This window comes from Myodes glareolus, chromosome 10 (genome assembly GCF_982192425.1).
Source record: "Myodes glareolus chromosome 10, mMyoGla1.1, whole genome shotgun sequence".
Lineage (NCBI taxonomy): Eukaryota > Metazoa > Chordata > Mammalia > Rodentia > Cricetidae > Myodes > Myodes glareolus.
Window position 1 is genome coordinate 52,691,461 of NC_142035.1, and position 20,420 is coordinate 52,711,880.

Here is a 20,420-nt window from a genome sequence, read left to right on the forward strand (position 1 = left end):
GTTAAAAGGTTCTGGTGAGGTTTTCTCTTTCTAGGAGATTTTACTATCTTGAGAAAGTATGTAAGTTTAGACTATTAAAAAGCTTGTAAGTGAAAGTCATTTGCATAAACTCTATCAAATCTCTCCGAGTACAGAGATACTGTGATGTGGGACGAGACTTATGTCTGTATTATTACTCTAGAATCAGTGTTGGGGGAGAGAGGAGAGCCAAATAGGCTTTAGGGCTACTCAAGGGTAGCACTAAACCATGCTTCAAAACATAAAGTGATTTTACCACTTTGCAAGTGCGTACAAATATTTGAAATTCATGAATTCAAGGAATTTAACAAAACAAAATAAAATTTGCATATATGTATTCATCCCAGTTGTAACTGCTTTAATCTCAAATAATTGTACATACTCATTTTTCACTGAATTTTATCTTTCATTATTTTTAACCTTTTTCATGAGTTAGTAAAAAGCACCCAAAGAAATTAATCCTTAAGTAGAAAAGGCCTACAGTCCAGCTATGATGACCTTATTATGAAGTTTGAAATTAGCCCTAGCTACATGACTTACTGTGGAGAGATAACAGATACATTTAGCTCCTTCTTTGGGTGACAGTTGTGGAAAGGGGTGGCTAGGCTTCTTTCCTTTGTTTAGTACATTCCCTGATTGAGAACAGAGCAGACTGTGAAAATGAGAAAGGGTTTTGAAAACTGCATCCATGTTTCCAGGCTGAAGGATGGAAAAACTAAGCACTTGTCCCCAGAGTCATGTACAGACAGAAACAGAACACGTGCTGGAACGGCCGCTTAGATTCTGACCTTCCCCCAGATTCTGCCACCTATGGTAAAGCTCACTGGTTTTGAGCTTTCATTTACCATGAAATGAAAAGGCCAAATTCAATGGCTCACATAGAAGCAGCTGTCAATAGCTGAATTCCATAGCACTAGTCTGCCAGAGCTGGCAGGTTCCCTTACACACAATTTCCACCAGTCATAGCTTAAATGGAGGTCCATCGTTTTCATATTGGAAACAGAGTCACCAAACTCTTGCTTATTGGTCAATGAGGTTAGATCTCAAAGACTGTTTGGAGAACAGATAAGGAAAGCTGGGAGTGGCCCTGTCACAGACACTCGGCTACACTGTCACCTCCATGCATCCTTTTCATCTACGCTGCCACACATGTTACCAGACACACAAAGTCAATGCTGTCCATCTATTAGTAATGCTGGCAAACCTATTCCCACTTGTGAGTTTTAAATGCTTAAGGCGAAAGTTGAGCGTGCGCTCTGCTGAATTTAATGCTACTGAAATTAGTTACTAGCTGTAATCACTAGATGAAAATGCAAGCCCTGACATTTTAAGGAGAAAGGGCAGCTGGGGCTTGAGGGGAAAGTGGGGTGCTCCAGCTGGAAGTGAGTCTTGGACATGACTTCTAACTCACTTCTGCTTCCTCACATTCATGCTCCTCATAAAGCAACATAGAGGTTCCACGGCAGAGACCCTTGGGAAGATCTGTCGTCTGTTGGGTAGGGGATCAAAGAATCTAATGCAAGCTCATTAGACTAAGGTTGAAGGCATCGCAGACTCCCTTCGGTTTTAGAAGCACACAGCTGTTGATGCTCAGAAAGTAGATTCTTAACCGGTTTGCACCACGACAAAGTCCTTTCAACGGCAACACGGCTAATAAAGGCAGAGCCGTCTCTGTTCCTCAGACTCGTGACTGGTAGTTTGGTGAACCCCTACTGAGAGCTGTATGCAAACCTCTACGGGGTTTTCTAGGCAAACAACACATGTCAGCCTGAGGACTGTCTGCAAAATGTTTTCTTCCTAAAGAGCATTTTGGATTTAGGCCACAGTGTAAGTATTTTCCACTGCCTTGTGCTGTCAGTACCATAAGATGAGTACACTTGCCCTGTTCTCACAGATACTTTAGAGACTTGGTGCAGAAATCCCAATGGAGAGAAATTAGGAGTTGGTACTGCATTGCCCCCCTAACCCCAGAGGAAAGGAGAACATGCCACCAAAAGGTGAACCTTAAACAAAACAGAAAGATCTAACCAGGGCTGTAATAAAGACGTCACTTACTGTAACTGTTCTTCATCTCCTGGGTCCCCTTCACTTTGCCTCGCTTGTCAATCCTCAGATACCACTGTGTGCGACAGAACAGTCTCCTCACCCTTATATCCCCTCCTTCCATGTAATCATAACTTCGTGTGTGTCGTTCGGGGCTCGAACAGTTCGCATTCGTAGCCGTTTGCTCTGGAGTCATGTCATTGCATGCTAAAGACACAGTGCCCACTAGACAGACAAGGTGGAAGCAGGACCTGTAGAGCAGAGGTGGCAGGATCCATGTCAGTATCCATTTGCGCATTATAGTGTAGTGCTCCGGGTGTTCATGAATAACATAATGAGAACCGAATCTTGGGTTGACAGCTACTCCTAGGTCATGGGCCTCCTCCTATCTGTGCACTGTAGATTGCTCTGAGAAAAGGTAGTCGCTCTTTCCAGACTCTTAGGCTTATCTCTCAGCTTCGGATACCAATAGCAGGATTCCTCCTTCAGTAACACAGTTGAGAGATGAATCCTTATAAACACAGCTTGCAGCAAGGCCGGTTGCTGTCGTGCCGTGTGCTGCTTGACTTCTGTTCACAATGAGAGATAAAGAATGGGGAGGGGAGGGGAGGAGAGAGGAAGAGAAAAGTTGGTTGTATAAATTTCAGTGGGTAAGTAGAATAACACACAGTGTAGTAAAGCATTGAAGGCACACTTAAAACACCTTCCGCAGGGGGTCTTAGCATCTTTGCCACTCTGCATGCAAATTCAGAAGAGCCAGGCATTAGTAGAGAGACATCACAATAAAACTGCACCATTCATTCCAGTTGCTGTCTTGCTAAGAGCACCCTGTACTGAGAGCTATTGACTCCAATTGAGTTTTATAGCCACTATCAGTAGAAGAGAAACGCTGTCCCTGGATTTCATTAGCGTATGCTTTTACATTTGTGCTTAATAATTATTTCCCCCTAAACTGCCCATATTTTTCAAGTTAAGTGTCGGGATTGCTCTGGAGAGCTGCCAGCTTCTCTTTCCATACATACTCCAGCCCATTTCTGTAGATATTTACATGGTCCAAACGCCTTTTCCCCCCCGCACTACCGTAACTACAGAAAGAGAAAACCTTGCAGAAAAGAGTCCGCGTTGCTGTAAAAACAAATAACAGTAACTTACTTGTTCTGTTCAGAACAGCTGGGTACACAAGAGGTCCGTGTCTGCTGTCTGCCTCGTGCAACTTGAGCCTCTCTGCTGTAGCTACAAACTATTTCTCAGCTGAGAAATCCTCCAGCAGAATCATAATTGTTTCCATAAATCAACAGGCAAAAGGGGTTTCTCCGTGTGTGAGCGCGTGCGCTTGTGTGTGTGCGTGGAGCCTTTTATTCAGAGATTTTTCAATAAATACCTTTGCTGACCTCATTGGAAGCAATTAAAACTTAACCAGTGAGCTGTTTGTTGGATGAACCAGCAGGGCTAGAAGGAGGCTTGTGTAATGTTGAGTGGTCATAAGGGGGAGCTATGAACACGGCGTATGTTTAAATCTACAAGTGGGCATCCGCTCTGTGGAAACAGCCCTCTGATTCTCAAGCAGTTACAAGGAGAAAGGGAAATAATGTTAGACCTTTAAGACAGAGCCGCTGCGCAACTGTGGAAACGTTTCCGAGAACATGTATACAGGCTTTTAAATAGTCAGAAGATCTTTACAATTTTTTTATTATTATTCTCTCATATATTACATCCAGACTGCAATTTCCTCTCCCTCCCCTCCCCCCATTCTCTCCACCCATCTCCCTGTCCCTCAGATCTGTGCCCCTTCCATCTCCCCTCCGAAAAGAACAGGCCTCCCAGGGACATCAGCCAAACATGGCATAATATGCTACATTAAGACTGGGTACATACTATCACATCAAGGCTGGACAAGACGACCCAGTAGGAGGAAAAGGGTCCCATAAGTCGACAAAGGAGTCGGAGCGCTCGCTCCCACTGTTAGGAATCCCACAAGAACACCTAGATACTTAGCCATAACATATATGCAGGGAACCCATATAGACATACAGGGACACACACAGGCTCCCTGACCTTACGTAGCTTTTTGTTGTTGTTTTTAATTTTGGGGGGTTTTGTTTGTTTGTTTGGTTTGGTTTTTTGCAAGTAGAATGCAGGGGATAGTCAGTCCTTCATACTCAGTGTGCTAGAACAAGCCACTGCTCGAGGTCTGAAAGCAGATATTTCTAGGCAAGCAAGGACGTATCTTTTCCCAAGTGTTACACCATTGTGTGTGAGTCTTTAGGCTGAGGAGATCTAGCTTCCTATTGGATGGCAATTCTAACAAATGCTGTGGCCTTGGACCAGTCACTGGACTTCCCCGTGGCTCAGCTGCTGCTTCGGGTATTGAATCAATGACCACGTCTAACTGGGCCGGTGCTGCTCTGCCACCTTAACATCCTGTGTCTTGTGATTTGTTTATACTGATGGCTCACAGAAGCAAAGGGACACATGATTGGTAAAACCAGTATTCTTTTAGAAAAATGGTTTTGCCTTGGTGTTTGACTTATGCCTCCTTGAGAGCAATCACATAATAAATAACTGATAAATCCAGAACAGTGTTATAAGGTTATTAATTAATGGACATAAGAGAGTCCTTTTGCTTTCCAAAATGAGTTCCAGCCTATCCTTTACTGAGCAAGCCTGTGTTTTATATTTAGTATGAAGCCATTGTATCATCAGTCCAAATGAGTATTTAAGAAGACATGTACTAAAATTCTCTTTTTCACATACCCCCCAGCCACACCACACACACACACACACACACACACACACACACACAACTTCGCACTTAACATACACTACCACCAGGTGGTGCAGGTAGACCAAACAGAGACTGAGAACTAAATAGAATCAATGGAATGAGTCTGTGCTCCCCTTTTTGACGGTGCTTGTCGGGGAGGGAGTCAACAGCGCAGCATGTTTTAAACATACCCAGTTGTCCTTGGTTCATAAAATATTGAAACACCAGGTCTTTAAAGCAGAGGAGGGCACACTGTTCTACAACCGCATCTGTTGACATCTAGAGGGCTCAGAGCATCTCATCATGTCTTGCCCAAGGGAAGGGAAGGATGTGTGATGCTGTTCTTGTCTTTTTAGCAATGTCCCATAATCTGAGGGCGGGGGCCTAACAATGAGCAGCTTCTGAATTCCTAAGAGCTGGCATTCCCTCCAGAGCAATGAAGGCTATGCGGTCAGTTCTCAGTGCACACTGCAGAACGTGCAACCTCTCCGTAAAACGTGCTGCAGAGGAGTACCTGCAATGTTAAAAATAAGTTCTAAAATTATCTGAGTCATGTCACTGATCAGGTTAGTATCAGGCAGGGAAGTGTATCAGTGCTTTAAATTTCTTTGGAAGTTATTGATTCATTTCCTTATAGGAGAATAATCGATTCAAGATGGGCCCACGATGGGGAAAGGAATTTCCCTCTCGTCCTCTCTAGTCTTACTTGCTGGAAATGGTTTTCAATGAGCAGGCAGTCTGGTTATCTCTAGGTAGGCTGCTCTCGTTGTCTCTGAGTTACCCGATGGCAGCCATCTTCTGTTTCTCCTGTCCTGCTCACACAGCCTCGGAGAAGCACAGAGCGCCCTGGAAACTCTCTGTCCGTCACCATTTTCAGACAGAGGCAGCTTCATCCTTAGCTGGAAATTTCTCCTTCTTGTGCATTTTAAATCTGTGAGGAAAAGGTCTGCATCTGAAAGCATGTGGTGATTTAATCCCAGCACTTGGGAGGCAGAGGCAGACGGGTCTCTGTGAGTTCAAGGTCATCCTGGTCTACAAGAGCTAGCTCCAATCATACAGCTAGGGCTGTTACACAGAGAAATCCTATCTCAAAAAAGAAAGGAAGAAAAAAAAGAAAAGAAAGATCTGCATCTTTTCTTCAAATACTGACTTTTCAGACGTTCTTAGAGGTGGACGTCAGCACCGGAAAAGCCTCACACAGAAGTGGTGTCTCAGACTTGCCCCCATGTGCTTTGGGAATAAAATACACTTAGAAATACAGAGAGCTTCTTTCATAAGCATCAGTGGCCGCATCTACCACCTTCCTCTTCCTGCGCAGTCTTCGTCGCGGTCCTCATTCTGCGGACGGGTAAATGGTAGAAACTCTGGCTTGTGGGATCTTAGGTTTCAGTGTTCAGTTTCTTCACGTTTATACACACATGCTATACACATGTATTCAGGTGTCTTCACTTTATATCCCACCCCTTCAACATTATGACACACAGACGTTGTTTTATGTGTTGCTTTTATTTTCACTTAGTAAAAATACAACATTTCACATCTCAGAATTTAGAAAGTTCGCTTGTTTTCTAGAGTCGCATGTTTGTCCGTTGGATGAGTATATCTCAATGTATCCAATCAACCTTCGTGAACATTTATCTTTCTTCCATATATTTTACTGTAGAACTATTATAATAAATGCAGTTACAAATATGCTATCTTATGGCACACAAATATAGCTGTTGGGTTGGTTTCCAAAAGCAGTCGAGACCTCTGTCTTCCAGTCCCAGGTAGGATTGGGACTCTTTTGATTAATTCTTATAAAATGACTGTGTATGTTGTGCCGTATGTCTGACACTGGTTCCAAACTCTGTCCCCTCCGTGTTCCTACAGCTGACCCCACACTAGGGATTTGTCATCACCACTTCCTGTGTGGTTTCAATACATAAATCCAGCCTTGACTCTGGATCGTACTGTGCAACGAGCCTTACTTATCATCTTGATTCATCCATTGGAACAAATATTTATCCTCTAGTTCTGTGCTGCCAGATGCTGGGTCGGCCCTCTGAAGGCACAATGGTGAGTCTTTTGGAAGTGATCCCTGCCCTTCCAGAGTGTGCATTCCAGCGAGAGGACAGTATAAACAAGGGGATCTGGGGATGGTACAGGGCAGGGAAACCAAGACCTTACATTCCGTGAACCAAAGGAAGGGCCATGCTAATGCTCGCAAGCGAGAGCCTGAGCAGAAAGGGCAGTGTGAAGCTGCACAGGCAACCATGGACTTGACACTAGAAGCTGTGTACACTGCAGAAGGAACTTGGGCTCATTTCTAAAAGGATGGAACCCAAGAAGACAGACCTAGCTTTCATCCATCAGACAAACATGATGGACCTGGTCAAAGACAGTAATTTAAACTCAGAAGAAAAACCATGATGGAGCAATCCTGAGGTCCTTGATCGTATAAACAGCTCGCATGCCTTTGGCATGATGCCGTAACATTTAAACACTAATTGCACAGACGATGCAAAGCGTGAGTCATACATTCAGCACTGCGGTGTGCCTGTGACTCAACTTATAAATATCTCGGTTTACGAATGCCATTTGAGTCTTTGTATCCCCGAATCTATAACAAAATTGCTTTGTTTAACTTTGTATTTATAAAAACTCTCTGAAATGCTAGTCCAAATTTAAAATCCTTCAAATTGCATGTCTGACTTTAGTTCTAGTGCAAGAGCTATTTGGGACTAGTGGGCCATTGTTTGACGGGTTGTAATTTCAGTACAACTAAGGCACACTGATGCCTGGTTCTTGAGAAATGTCCTCCTTGACTCGAGCTATCCAGTGCTGCCTGACTTTGGCAGAGCAGTATGCTAATGGAGGGCTTTGCAACTAGGCTTCTTACTTGTTTCTATAAGTTATCATTCTTAGACTCCACATTAATCATCCTCATAGCAATGCAACAAAATTTGGGGTAAGGTTAAGGTTAGTTAAAAGCATTTTTACATGTTTTGTCAATATCAATGTGTCAGAAAAAAATGTTTTAATTTTTATTTAATTAGTTTTATAACTATGACTGGTCAGTACTGGGTGAACTTTTAAAAGTGGAAGATACAGGCAATTTTCCAAAGAAAGACAGTCAAAGTGCTGTAGGGAAAACCTGTCTTAATGTTGAGGTGCGCGGTGACCAGGGCACCATAGCGTGCTGGTCCCTTTGAAAAGGGGACACTGTTCACAGAACCACAGACAGAGACTGTTTGTGGAAAATTAGGCCTTCAAAGGGAGCTCTCTGGTCAGGAATTCCCTCCAAAGAACTGTTAGCAGTCAGAGAGGAGGGTTTGTTAAGACCACAGCTGGCACCTGTTCTGACATTCACGTAGAGACAGATTTGCCTTTCCTGAAGAGTTTTCTGTCTGTGTACAAGACAAGCTCCACTTGCCACATGCTTCCCCACCTCACTCTCCCTAAGCCCGGGTAAAACCTCATGCCTCTACCCCTGTCTTTACTTCAGGGGACCACACAAGCTTCAATTAGCGGGGTTTTCTTGGAGAATTATTTTGTGTGCGACTCCTGAGCCTACACATGTAATTCTAATGTTTGGTTTCTTCTGCTGATCTTTCTCATGTCCATATAGCTCGTGCCCCAGCTAAGGAACCTTGAAGGACAGAAAGATACTGGCTTGACTTCTCTGTAATAGTCTCTGAAGGCTAGATACCTGAAAAACAGTGTATCAGTGTAAAACATGATTGCCACAGTGTCTGGTAGGTGAGAGAAGGGCAACTCTTACTCACCTATAAGCCTGTCATCCAGTTGAATACCCATGCTAGCTTTAAAGATTATTCAATGTTTTTTTTTCTCAGTGGTATTTCATTCAGATGGACTGAATCCTTCTTATCCCTCTAATTGATTACAAAATTAGTATTTCTTCCGCTACAACTTTTTCCACACCTGTTTCTTCTTGTCAATTATTACTTCCATGTCCTAGGCGAATTCTTTGTTACTACTTCCCTTAAAAGTTCAGGATCCATCCCAGGGAATGATGCTAACCACAGTGGGTGTGTCTTCCATTCAATATATCTACTCAAGACAGTTCCCACAGGCATGCCCGGGAGACCTGTCTCTCAAGTGGGGCTGGAGCTGATGATCTCGATCAATCATCACAACCATCCCCATCAACTTGACTCCCAAACACATCACTTTGAGCATGACCACCCACCACATGGATAAACCGCCGAGTTCTGCTGTCATCTAAATGTAGCCTGACCCCCTATAGCACAGCTGGGTCATCTTCTGTGTGCTGGCCCTGGGGGAACACTTCTAGGCAGTGCCTTTTGAGGATCAGAGAACCCCCTACATCTTAGGCTTTCTGTCTTTTAGGGAACTTGGATCTTCACAAGATGGAACCACTGATGGGTAAAGATTTAATCTCGGGAACTCTTCCCTGTTGTCCCAGGGCAGCACAGGAAGATTTTCTTCGGTGGCACTGACCTCTTCATCACTTACAGATGTTTCATCAGCCCAGCCTGAATTATTTCCGGCTTTGAAATTTCCTTCTCTGAAAATTTAATTCATTGTCTTTAAATTCAATTTCACTCAAGTTCTCAGGACACTGTCAGAATGAAGTCGCATTGCTGACCAAAATACCCCGTGGGTGGCCCCTAGTCCAATCCGCGGTAGAGTTCTTTTTCCTCTCTGACATCTCATGAGCCAGCTGTCTGCGGGTTGCATTTCTCTCAGAATTCTTGTCCCCCAAGCTCCCACCAGCAAAGCCCATCAGTCTCTCCTTCCAACACACTATGGTATCTCTAGGACAAAGTACCAAACTTTTCCATGTTACAGCCACAACCATCCCAAAGGTCAGGTTTATCCACATGGTCATGTTTATCAAAAAAAAAAAAAATAACCCTACTCCTGGTAACAAATTTCTGTTTGGAAACTTGTTCTGTTGTTGATACAGAATGCACTAAACAAAAACAGCCTAAGGAAAAGCGAGCTTATTTTGGTCAACAGTTCCGCAGTAAAGCCCATCACCATGGGGAATTCCTGGCACCAGGGGCCTATGACAGAGGGTCATATCACATCTGCACTCATCAGGAGGCAGGAAATGATGAGTGTGGTGTCTACATCTCTTTGTCTATTTTATGTAGCCCAGAATCACCCTAAGTGAAAGGGTCCTCCTACCTGGATTAGCCTAACCAAGATTGTACCCACAGCCACTTGTCTCTTGGGTGAGTCTAGATCTCATCAAGTTAACAGTTGAGACCTACATCACACCTATGGTTATCAGGAAAAACGTCATTAGGCTACTATTATAGCAAATGACAGAAAGGAGAGGGGTGACCGGAATCATCAGTTCACAGAAAGCCTTCCTAAAGAGATGATATGCAAGTCAAGAGCTGGGCAGTAAGAAGAAATCAGAGGGCAGAAAGCTTCCAAAGAAAACCAAAGTTGAGGGTGAAAATGAGCCTACCCTTTCCTAGAAATGAAAATATAATGATCATGGGGAATAAATGGGAAATCCTGTGGTGAAACCAATGTGGCTTTGAGATTTGCCCCACCTGTTTAAATAGGTCTCCTTGTGTATGAATATGAGACACCACTCTGCAAACCTCATGAGACGTGCCTTTTGTTCATCTAGGAGATGGCTAAAATGTAAGCAAGGAGTCTGATGGGTGACTGTCTTTAAAATCCACATCGGAGGTCATGGCGTGGACTGGGATTACAGCAGCAAGGATGGAAACAAATGGGCAGACGTATGTCAGGAGCAAAGCTTGGTGGTGGATGACGCAAGAGTGAGAATGGACCCTAGTTAAAGTGAAGAGGCGTGCCGTGTGAAAATGGATAAACAGGAGTGTCCTTTGCTGAACTAATAAAGACGCCGTCTACACTGACTGTGGACTTCTGACTTCCTTGAAACGAACTGGTCACACAAGAGTGCAGAATATAGAAATACATTTGAACAGTATCTGGCAATGTGGCAGACTTTCTCTGTGCTGTATTGTGCATTTTACCCAAATGTTGAGAATGAGGGCTTGGAGCTAGCTCTGTGGGTCAAGGACTCCTGCACAAGTGTGAAGACAGGATCTCAGATCCCCATCCCTTGTGTGAAAGCCAAACAAGGCAGAAAGACGGGAACCGCAGCACAGGATACAGGAACAACCCTGGAGCCTACCGCCAGTTAGTCCAGCAAAGTGGCCAAACCTGGGCTCAAGAAGAGAGACCCTATTTCAAAGTGAGATGGACAGTGATAGAGGACGATGCTTGACATCAACCCCTTATCTGCACACACACACGTACAGCAGGCATGCACACCCACGCACACAGCACACATACACACCCACTCACACAGCACACACACACACACACACACATACGCAATGCATTAAGAACAGCCGTTCCTCGTTTTTATAATTAAGGATGTCTCTGACGACCAGAGTATGATATATCCCAGTATTAAAGCAAATGGAATGTATGAACACTCAAGATTGTGCTATATGACTTTAACATGAGAGACTAAACTGCTTCAGTCATTTGATTTGAAGCCATAAATGAGTCTTGGGGCTGTCCTCGGATGTTGAATGAGCACTCAGCTCAATCCCTGTGATACTGAGAGTTTAATTCCTTAAGAAAAACAATGTTGGGAAAAAAAAAGAAAAACAATGTTGGAAGTTTTAAGAAATATTTAATATCTTCTGGTCACTTTTCCTAAAATAAAAGTGCCTTTATTTTTACATTTCCTTCTAAACAAGAAAATATATCTGTTGAGAAAAAAATAATGCTAAAAAATATATATAAGCATGCAAAACAAAATAGGTCACACAATGAAAAGAACATGATAAAAACTTGAGAAACTTCTCTGTCTAATGCCAAAACATGGCTCACTTGAAAAAGAATAATCATGTTATGTGAACTAGAACAAGACCAGCCTGACTTAGGTGGGTAGAACGCAGGGACTGCACACGGCCCCTAGAGATCTCTAAGCTTGAATGAGTTCATTAAAGTAAAAAGTTATAGAATATTTAAAAGGAAATAGGGCTGGAGAGATGCTCAGGAGTTAAGAGCATATACCATTCATGCAGAGGACCCAAGCTCAATTCCCAGCACTCACGTCAATATATGACTCTAACTCCAGCTTCAGGGGATCCGGCAAACTCTTCTAGCCTCTGCGAACACACATGTACACAACCCACTCACTCCTCCCAAACACACACATATAATTAAAATAAATATTTTAAAATTATTATTATAATGATGATGGTGGTGATCTGTGGGTGTTTTGCCTTCATGAATGTCTGTGCACCACACATTTGCCCAGTGCCTGTGAAGGCCAGAAGGTGCTGGCTCTCCTAGAACTGGAGCTACAGATGGCTGTGAGCTACCATGTGGGCTCTGAGGGTCTAAACTATGTCCTCTAGAAGAGCAACCAGCGCCCTTATCTGCTGAACCATCTCCCCAGTTCTCAAAAGTAAATTCTTTTTCAAAGGAATATTGTTCACTCATACCAAGCACTATTCATATGGTAAATAAAAGTAGATGAAACAGCCAAATCTGTAAAAGAATATGAAATATATAGCATATATTTAACTTAAAAAAGATACAAAACTACTAAAAGATGCTTGACAATTGCCTTCTTGTAATGATATTTCATTTGTATTTTAATAAATAAAGCTTGCCTGAAGAACAGAACGCAAATAACTACTAGTCAGTCATATAGGCCAGGCAGTGGTATCACACACCTTTAATCCCAGAATTTGGGAGACAGAGGCAGATGGAGCTCTGTGAGTTCAAAGCCAGCCTGGGCTACACAAAATCAGTGCAGAACAGATGCAGGTGGTGGTGGCTTACACCTTTAATCCCAGTACTAGAGGGAAATAAAACAAGAGGCAGAGGCACAGGGCTCAGTCTGCGGTCGCCCAGCCTTGGCAAAGATAAGATTTTTCTGGTTGCTTGACTGTTTTGATTTTCTGACCTTCAGCTTGAACCCTAGTATCTGTCTCTTGGTTTTTATTATTCGTGCTTCACTTTCCCTCTTAATAGTTCTGAACTTCCACAGCAATGGCTGCATCATAGAACTTTGTGTAACCTTGGAAGCATCAACAAAGCAGAAGACTGACTTCAACCCAAACTCGATTTGAATGCTAACAAATTCCAAACTCAGACTCTTTTTTTCTTATTCCTTAAAAAATAATGTTTTCATTTGTGTTTTTATTTTCATTCCATTCTTAAACGTTTCTAATTTGCTTTTTGGTTTCTGTCCTGACCCAGATGTGAGTTATTCAGCTTCCATGAGTCCGTATACTTTCTGCTGTTCCTATTGTTGCTCCTCCATGGTGGTCAGGTAGGCTGTGGGTGTGAATTCAGGTTTCCTGTATCTGGTGAGGTCTGTCTTGTGTCATAATATGTGACCAATTTTGGAGAAAGCATCATGAGCTACTGAGAAGAAACCACATTCTTTATTGTTGGGGTGGACTATTCTGCAGATGCCTACTAGGTTCGTTTGATTTATGATCTCAGTTAGCTCCAGCATTTTTGTCTGTTGGCTGGAGTGGGGTACGTTAGTCACCCACTATCGCTGTGTTAGGGTCAATATGTGATTTTAGTCAGGGTCACTATGTCTTTTCTTTTATGGATTTGTGTGCATTTCTAATGGTGTATAAATATTTGAAATTGAGATAACCTCTTGGTGAATTTTTCCTTTAATGTAGTGGTTCTCAGCCTATGGGCAGTGCCTCCTTTGATGGTTGAACGACCCTTTCACAGGGACTGTATATCATATATCTTGTCTATCAGAAATCTACATTACAATTCATAAGAGTAGTAAAATGACAGCTATGAAGTAGCAATAAAAATAATTTTAAGGTTAAGGTCACCACAGCACGAGGAACTGTGTTAAAGACTTGCAGCATTAAGAAGGTTGAGAACCACTGTTTTAATGAATATGCAGTGTTTTTATTTGTCCTGGTTAATTTTGGCTTGGAGTCTATTTTGTCAAATATTAAAATAGCTGTTTGCCTTACTGCTTCGTGGGTCTGTTTAATTGGAAGACCTTCCCATCCTTCTACTCTAAGGTGACGTCTGGTTTTGGTGGCAGGTGTGCTTCTTGGATGTAACAGAAAGATAGGTTCTTTTTCTAATCCAGTCTGTTACTCTGTGCTGTTTTATTGTGGGATTGAGACCATCAATTTTGAGAGTCATTAATGAGGAATTAATGTTGGTTCCTGTTTGGTTGTAGTGGTGTAGGTCTCCCAGCCCCCTTTTGACCTGACTGTTCTGGGATTGTTTATTTCTTGAGTCCCCTTGGTGTAGTTAACCTCTTCAGACCAAAGTTTTCCTTCTAGTGCCTTCTGTAGAGCTGGTTTGGTGGCCAGTAGTTCCTTTCATTTGTTTTTGTCGTGAAGTGTTTTTCTTTCTCTGCCAGCTGTGGCTAAGTTTTGCCAGTCTGAACTGGTCTCTTAGAGCTTGTAGAATATCTGTCCAGACCCTCCTGACTTTCAGAGTCTCCAACTGAAAAAAATCATGTTATTATAATGGGCCTGCATTCAAATATGTCTTGTTACTTTTCCCCTCTTGCACCTTTTAACACCCTTTTTGTTCTGCATAGTTAGTGTTTTGATTATTATGCACCATGAGGAATTTCTTTCCTGGTCCTATTTGGTGCTCTGAATGCCTCTTATGCTTTTTTAGGCGATTTATTCTTTAGATTGGGGTGATTTTCTTGTATGATTTTGTTTAAAATACTTTCTGTGCTTTTGATCTGGGTTTTTGGATCCTTCCACTATCCCTATTGTTTGTTGTAGGATTGGTCTTCTCATGATCTCCTAAGTTTCCTGGTTGTTTTTAGATTTTCCATTTTCTTTGACTGAGCTATTCATCTCTTCTACCTTGTCTTCAAGACCTGGCATTCTCTCTTCCATGTCTTTTGATCTCTTTGTGAGGCTTACCTCTGAGGAGTTTGTTGAGTTTTTCACTTCCAGCTTTATTCTGGTTTGGGTTTTCTTTAGTGATTCTATTTCTTTGTTAAATTCTATTTTTGTGTCTTGAATGTTTCACTATTTTGTTCAACTGTGCGTGTTTTCACGGTCTTCATCAAGGCATTTCTTCAGATCCTCATTAAGGTCCTTGTACATAGTTGCACATGCTATTTCAAAGTCCTTGGCTCATGCTTCAGCTGAGTTGCTTTCCTCAGGGCCTATTGCAGTAGGGTCACTGGCTTCTGGAGAAGCATATTGTATTGACTGCTCATGCTCGTGGTTTTGTTCTGTGATCTGTGCATCTAGAACTGTGATGTTTGGAGTGTTTTTTTGGTGTAGATATCTGGTCTTATCTTTGTTGGGTGGGTGCTCCATTCTTTGACCGCTGTTGCCCACCCTGGATCCTAGCCAAGTGTAGTGGTTATGGGGTCTCTGTATGCCAGCCTAGTGTGGATCCCTAGTAGAGAGTGGTTCTATGGTTAAGCAGGAGTCACAAAGGAATGGATATGAGGTAGAAGGAAAGGCTGAAATGGGCCCAAACCAAGAGACTCTAGTACATGAAACTTCACTATATATTAAATGACCCTAAAAACGATACATCTTTTGAGTAATATCCAACATGTCATTTTTGCCTCAGATCAGTAAAATTAAAATCAATAGTTTTGGTTTTTAGCATAGCTAAAGAGTTCAGTTACAGACTAGTTAAAGTGATAATTATCTATGTTTGATTCTTCCCTTCTTTTCCTTGTCTTCCTCATTTCTTCTGTTCCATTTTATTCCACTCAGCATGTTGTATATCATGGTATATTGATATAGTTTATTTCCAAAGTAAGCATCAAATATTTTTTAAAAAATAGGTAGCTAATTCAAAATTATCAAAATATCACTGTTCTTACTATTTTTCAAAATAAATATTCACAATATATAAAATGTTTGGGTCACTTTACCATTACTTACAACATTTCATATTTGAACTTAATAGAATTTGAATGAGTCCTCATGCTCCTAGACTCAGCTTGTGTCTTCTAAAACGAGAGACCGTCTCTTTTCTCTGTTTTCTACTCCCTTGATTTCCTAGGAATAATTTAAATTTTGACGCTGATTTGCTGATAGCCATTGTTGTTACTGCTCAGCAAGTTCGCCTCATCCTTCCCTCTGCGTTTTAAAATTCTGACCTCTCCCCACCCACATCTTCTACTGTCATACACACACACACACACACACACACACACACACACACACACACACACTTTTTCTATCATACCCATACTGTTCTGGTTTTTAGGGATCTCCTTAAGTTATTCTTATATTAGTTTTGCAATTTGTCCTTTTTTACAGCCTTTTTGAAAAAAATCTGTTTTCTATTATAATTGGGATCCTTCTGAGAACAGCTTCATATTATAGACGGCAAACAATTCTCAAATAATAACCCATAATGATGCAACTTCTGGTAATTTAGACCTTTATCCAAAATGTTTGAAGAGTTGTTTGTGTAGTCTGGCCTGGCAAATTGTTTGTTTGTTTGTTTCATAGTAAAAGAAAAGCCTGTGGAAGGAAGGTTGGTGTGGGTCATCATTTAAGGCAAGTTAACACTTGAAAACCTGCTTTCTCAATGAGAGAGCTTGGAAATTAAACAGGGAAAATGAGTCACTCTCAGCAACAGTTTGTCTAGAGAGGGCAAAACTGAATAACATGCAAAGCAAAGGGAATGAGATAGCAAAGTCATGTAGTAAAAAAAGAAGTTTAAAAAAAAATCAAGATTACTAAGGAGGAATAAATGGGCATTAAGAGAGGTGTTGAGAGCTCCGACAAAGCTCGAAGATGTCTGCATGGCCCTTCCAGAGGGAGTGGGTGGCGTCAGAAGGGATGGGTGAGCTGTGAAAAAACTGCAGGGTGATATAAACCATGGCCAGACGATCCAAATTTGAATGATTGTTATTAATTATGAGGCATGAGCAAATTACCTAGCTTCTTTGTATCTGTCATATATGAAAAGGTAGTAATAAACTACTAATTTACTGTCGAAGGAATCTGAAAGGTAGGGGACTTTAGGTACAAAAGAAAACCCAAAGTGAAGCAGGAGTCTGCCCCTGCTGCTAATCACTGTCTTAATTAAATCATTCTAAGGTAGCATTCTAGGTGCAGCTGAACAGGAACCTCCTGGGAGCGGGTGAGCAGGGGGGAGGTTCCAACAAGCAGAGCATGAGCAGACCTAATAAACAGATGTGGTAAGAAACAGGAGACTAACCCTGTGTGTGTCTGGTTTGTGCACAGTGTTTATAGAGCATTTAATGCATGCAGGGCAATTTTCTAAGCATAATGTACTCCTCCTATTTTTAATCTTTGTTCAGGCAATGAGATAAATAGATGAGAAAGAAAATGAGAGTTGTTTAAAAAAAAGCCATATGACCTTTATCTTCATTTCCTACATGAGGAATCAAAGTTGAAGAGAATTCAGATAATGAAGTTTGAAATGACTGAGATATTTAGATGGAAACTGGTCTGGAATCTGAGCTCCAAGCCACAGTTGTCTTCAACACAGAATTCATTGTGATGAAGGAGGTGATGACTGACGGCAGTGGACCCGCCCCCTCCGGAGCAAAGCATGCTAGCTGCCGGGACCTGTGCATAACAGGCCACATGCGAAGCATGCTAGCTGCAGTGAACTCAAGTGCATAACAGGCCCCACGCAGAGAACTCAGTGGAGAAACCTCTAACTGTGGGGAAAGCTCACTTAGAAGAAAAACTACCCAGCTCAAGAGAAACTTTTGCCAGTAATTTACAATCTCAAACTTAATAATACAGGTGAGGACGAGAGCGAAGGGCATAGTGAAGAAATAAAGCAACCTTTGTGATCTCTGTTGATTGCAATATAAAGTGTTTCAGTTCTTGCCAGAATTTCTACATTTTTTATTGAACTAATATTCCCTGTACATTTTCTAATAGATATGAAACTCTGAACTTTAGTGCTAAATGCCACTCCACCTTCCCACCGAACTCTCCATTCCCAGCAGGAAAAAAACAACAGCATAGTTCTTACTTCCATAGAGTTTATTTGAAATTTTGTTACGTTTTTTGAAAGCTCATACTAATAAAGAAATTATGCAAAAACTAGTTCTTAGCAATCAATAACTTTATGACTGAGTAAATAACTTAGCAGAGTGATTAGGTAATAGAATTGTTATAGCTAGACAGCGAATCAATGATTTGGAATGTTACCACATTCATAAGTTGAGCAAAAATACTGAGAGGCAGAAGATATGTATATAAATATATTAATATATTTGTTTTATATATAATATATATGTATTATATATATTGATATATGTTATATATAAACAAATATAGTAACATAGAAATTCAGTCTTGGGTCATCGCTCCAGGAAGAAAATATGATGGAAAAGGAAGGAAATGAGACTTTCCAAAATTAAGCAAAAGCGAAATAGATTGGTATGACTCACCAAGGACCTAGCTGAATCAGTAAAGACCTCCATGTCAGCAAAACATCTGTTGTCACACAATAAAGAGAAAATGCTGAACATTTCACAACTTAAAGTTATCACAAATTATGTATTAAGAAACTCTGGTCATACATGATATATCTTCAGAAAACAATGCTGTGGTTTTTGTTGTTGCTTTGTTTTGTTTTTAAGGAGATCCAAAATATTAACAAAAATAGACACCAAACTGTCATTCAGATGAAGTTGAAATATCTTCAAGCACATCAGAATTTCAAAGACTTGCTGACTATAGACATTCCCTAAAAGAATTACTGCAACAGAATGAAAAAAAAAAAAAACATTTCCAAGGGGCTGGGGCGCTGATGACTTGGCAGTTAAGAGCCCTGGCTGCTCTTCCAGAGGACCCAGATCCACTCGCCACCAACTATGCAGGGGCTCATAACTGTCTGTAACTGCATTTCCAGGGCACACCACACTGTCTTCTGACCTTCCAGACACTGCTAAATAAAATAGCCAGCTACAGGCAGCATGGGACCATCTGTCTATCACACTCAGCAAGCAAAGCGACTGCCAGGGTTGCAGCTGGGAAGGGGTCCCATGCAGCAACAGGTGGCTGCAACTGAACTGTGGTGGCGTTTACCTACGGGACATAAGTTAATAAGAGGTTTTATCATCATCACACTAAAGCTTTCTTGTAACCTATTTGAGTAGCTTAGATAGGTATTCCCGTTTTCTAAACAAAGAACCAAGAGGCAAGGAGGTTGTTCGTTTTTCAATTCTCGGCAATGGTGTTAGGCTTTGGGGAATGGGACTACTAATACAGAAAGGTTCAAAAGCATGGAGTGCTCCATCCCCTGCTTTGAGTCTCAGTTCCTTTGTGTTTGATTTTCACGTTGAAAGGGTGCTTTGTAGAGCACATGTTTCTAGAGTGACTGAATTTTTTCTTTGTTTTGGGGTTGATACTTACAGGTACTTTCCATACGTTTGTTGAAGACGCTTCCTCCACTTTTCAAGTTAGTGCTCTGTCTTTTTTCCTTATGTTGTTTTGGAATTTTCCCTTTCATCTCTAATTTCTAGCTATGAGTATGAGGCAAGCATGGTTGGTTATCTTTATTCTCTGATTTGGGATTCCCCTCTATATGCTGTGAAAATGTTTTATTACCATTGGTTAATAAAGAAGGTATTTTGGCCTATGGCAGGGCAGAATATAGCCAGGCTGAAAGAGATAGAGAAAGATTAAGTGAAGTCAAGGAGATGCCATGTAGCTGCTGAAGGAGAAAGATGCTTGCCTAGTAAGCCACAGCCTCATGACAATACACATATTGATAGACACAAATTAATTTAAGATAGAAGAGCTAGGTAGAAATATGCCTAAGTTGTTGGCCAAGCAATGCTGTAATTAATATAGCTTCTGTGTGATTATTTGGGTCTGGGCGGCCTGGAAATGAACGAGCAGTCTCCTTTTACAAATAGTGCCCACTGTCTGGAGCATGGATCCACATAAGGTTTTTAAAAGCTTAAGGAATAAAACAGTGCTTCTAGACCCACAAAAACAGGAGCCAAGCATAGTTTCTTGGTAGCTGCATTTTTTTTTCAGATAGGCTTTGTTTACTAGAGGCAAGCAGAGGTGAAGCTTCTTTAAGAAAAGGTTTCCTGACTTAGCATTAGCAGCAAAAAGTGCATGGCTTCTTTAAGAGAAGGTTTCTTGGTTCATGCTGGAAGCACTGATTCTGGCTCTTTCTCGGGAAGTCCTGCACTTAAATGAAGCTTGTGAGAAGAGTGCTGCTAGTTGCTTAATGGCAACATAGATCCATTGAGTCCCTGGAGATGGGGCGGTAAGCATGGCTAGCAGAGGTGGTGAACTTACCTCCATATTTTGAATGGAGTGGAGCCAACAGGCAGGGCCACAGAGTTGGTTCTAGGCTTGTCTGTTTGGCACTCTAGGCAGAAAATGATTACAGATACACAGTAAATACAAATTCAGACAGAAATAATTCTCTGAATGGGTCATAAGATGTTTAAAAATGTGCATAGATTTGGGAGAGAGAAAAAAGAATATAGATAGCTATAAAAAGGTAAATTATTTTTAAAAATAAAACAAAGTCTTTAAAGAGACAGTAAAAGTAGTATAAAAGAGTACAGACAGTCATAGAGTAAAGGACTAAAGAAAAATAAGACACGTAAAGA

At 41.5% G+C, this 20,420-nt stretch overlaps 2 protein-coding genes across 2 annotated transcripts in view; one reads left to right on the forward strand and one right to left on the reverse strand.

The window, feature by feature from the left end:
• Window positions 1–3,496, reverse strand: part of Fgf7 (fibroblast growth factor 7) — a 52,729-nt gene extending 49,233 nt beyond the window's left edge. Inside the window, exons 1-2 of the mRNA XM_048460044.3 lie at window positions 3,214–3,496; window positions 2,074–2,630 (exon numbers count right to left, since the gene is read on the reverse strand). Of these exons, the coding sequence (XP_048316001.2) occupies window positions 2,074–2,359 (286 nt within the window). The 5' untranslated portion in view covers window positions 2,360–2,630; window positions 3,214–3,496. The remainder of the gene's footprint in view (window positions 1–2,073; window positions 2,631–3,213) is intronic.
• The window catches only part of Fam227b (family with sequence similarity 227 member B), a 166,366-nt gene that overhangs the window by 112,223 nt on the left and 33,723 nt on the right, over window positions 1–20,420 (forward strand).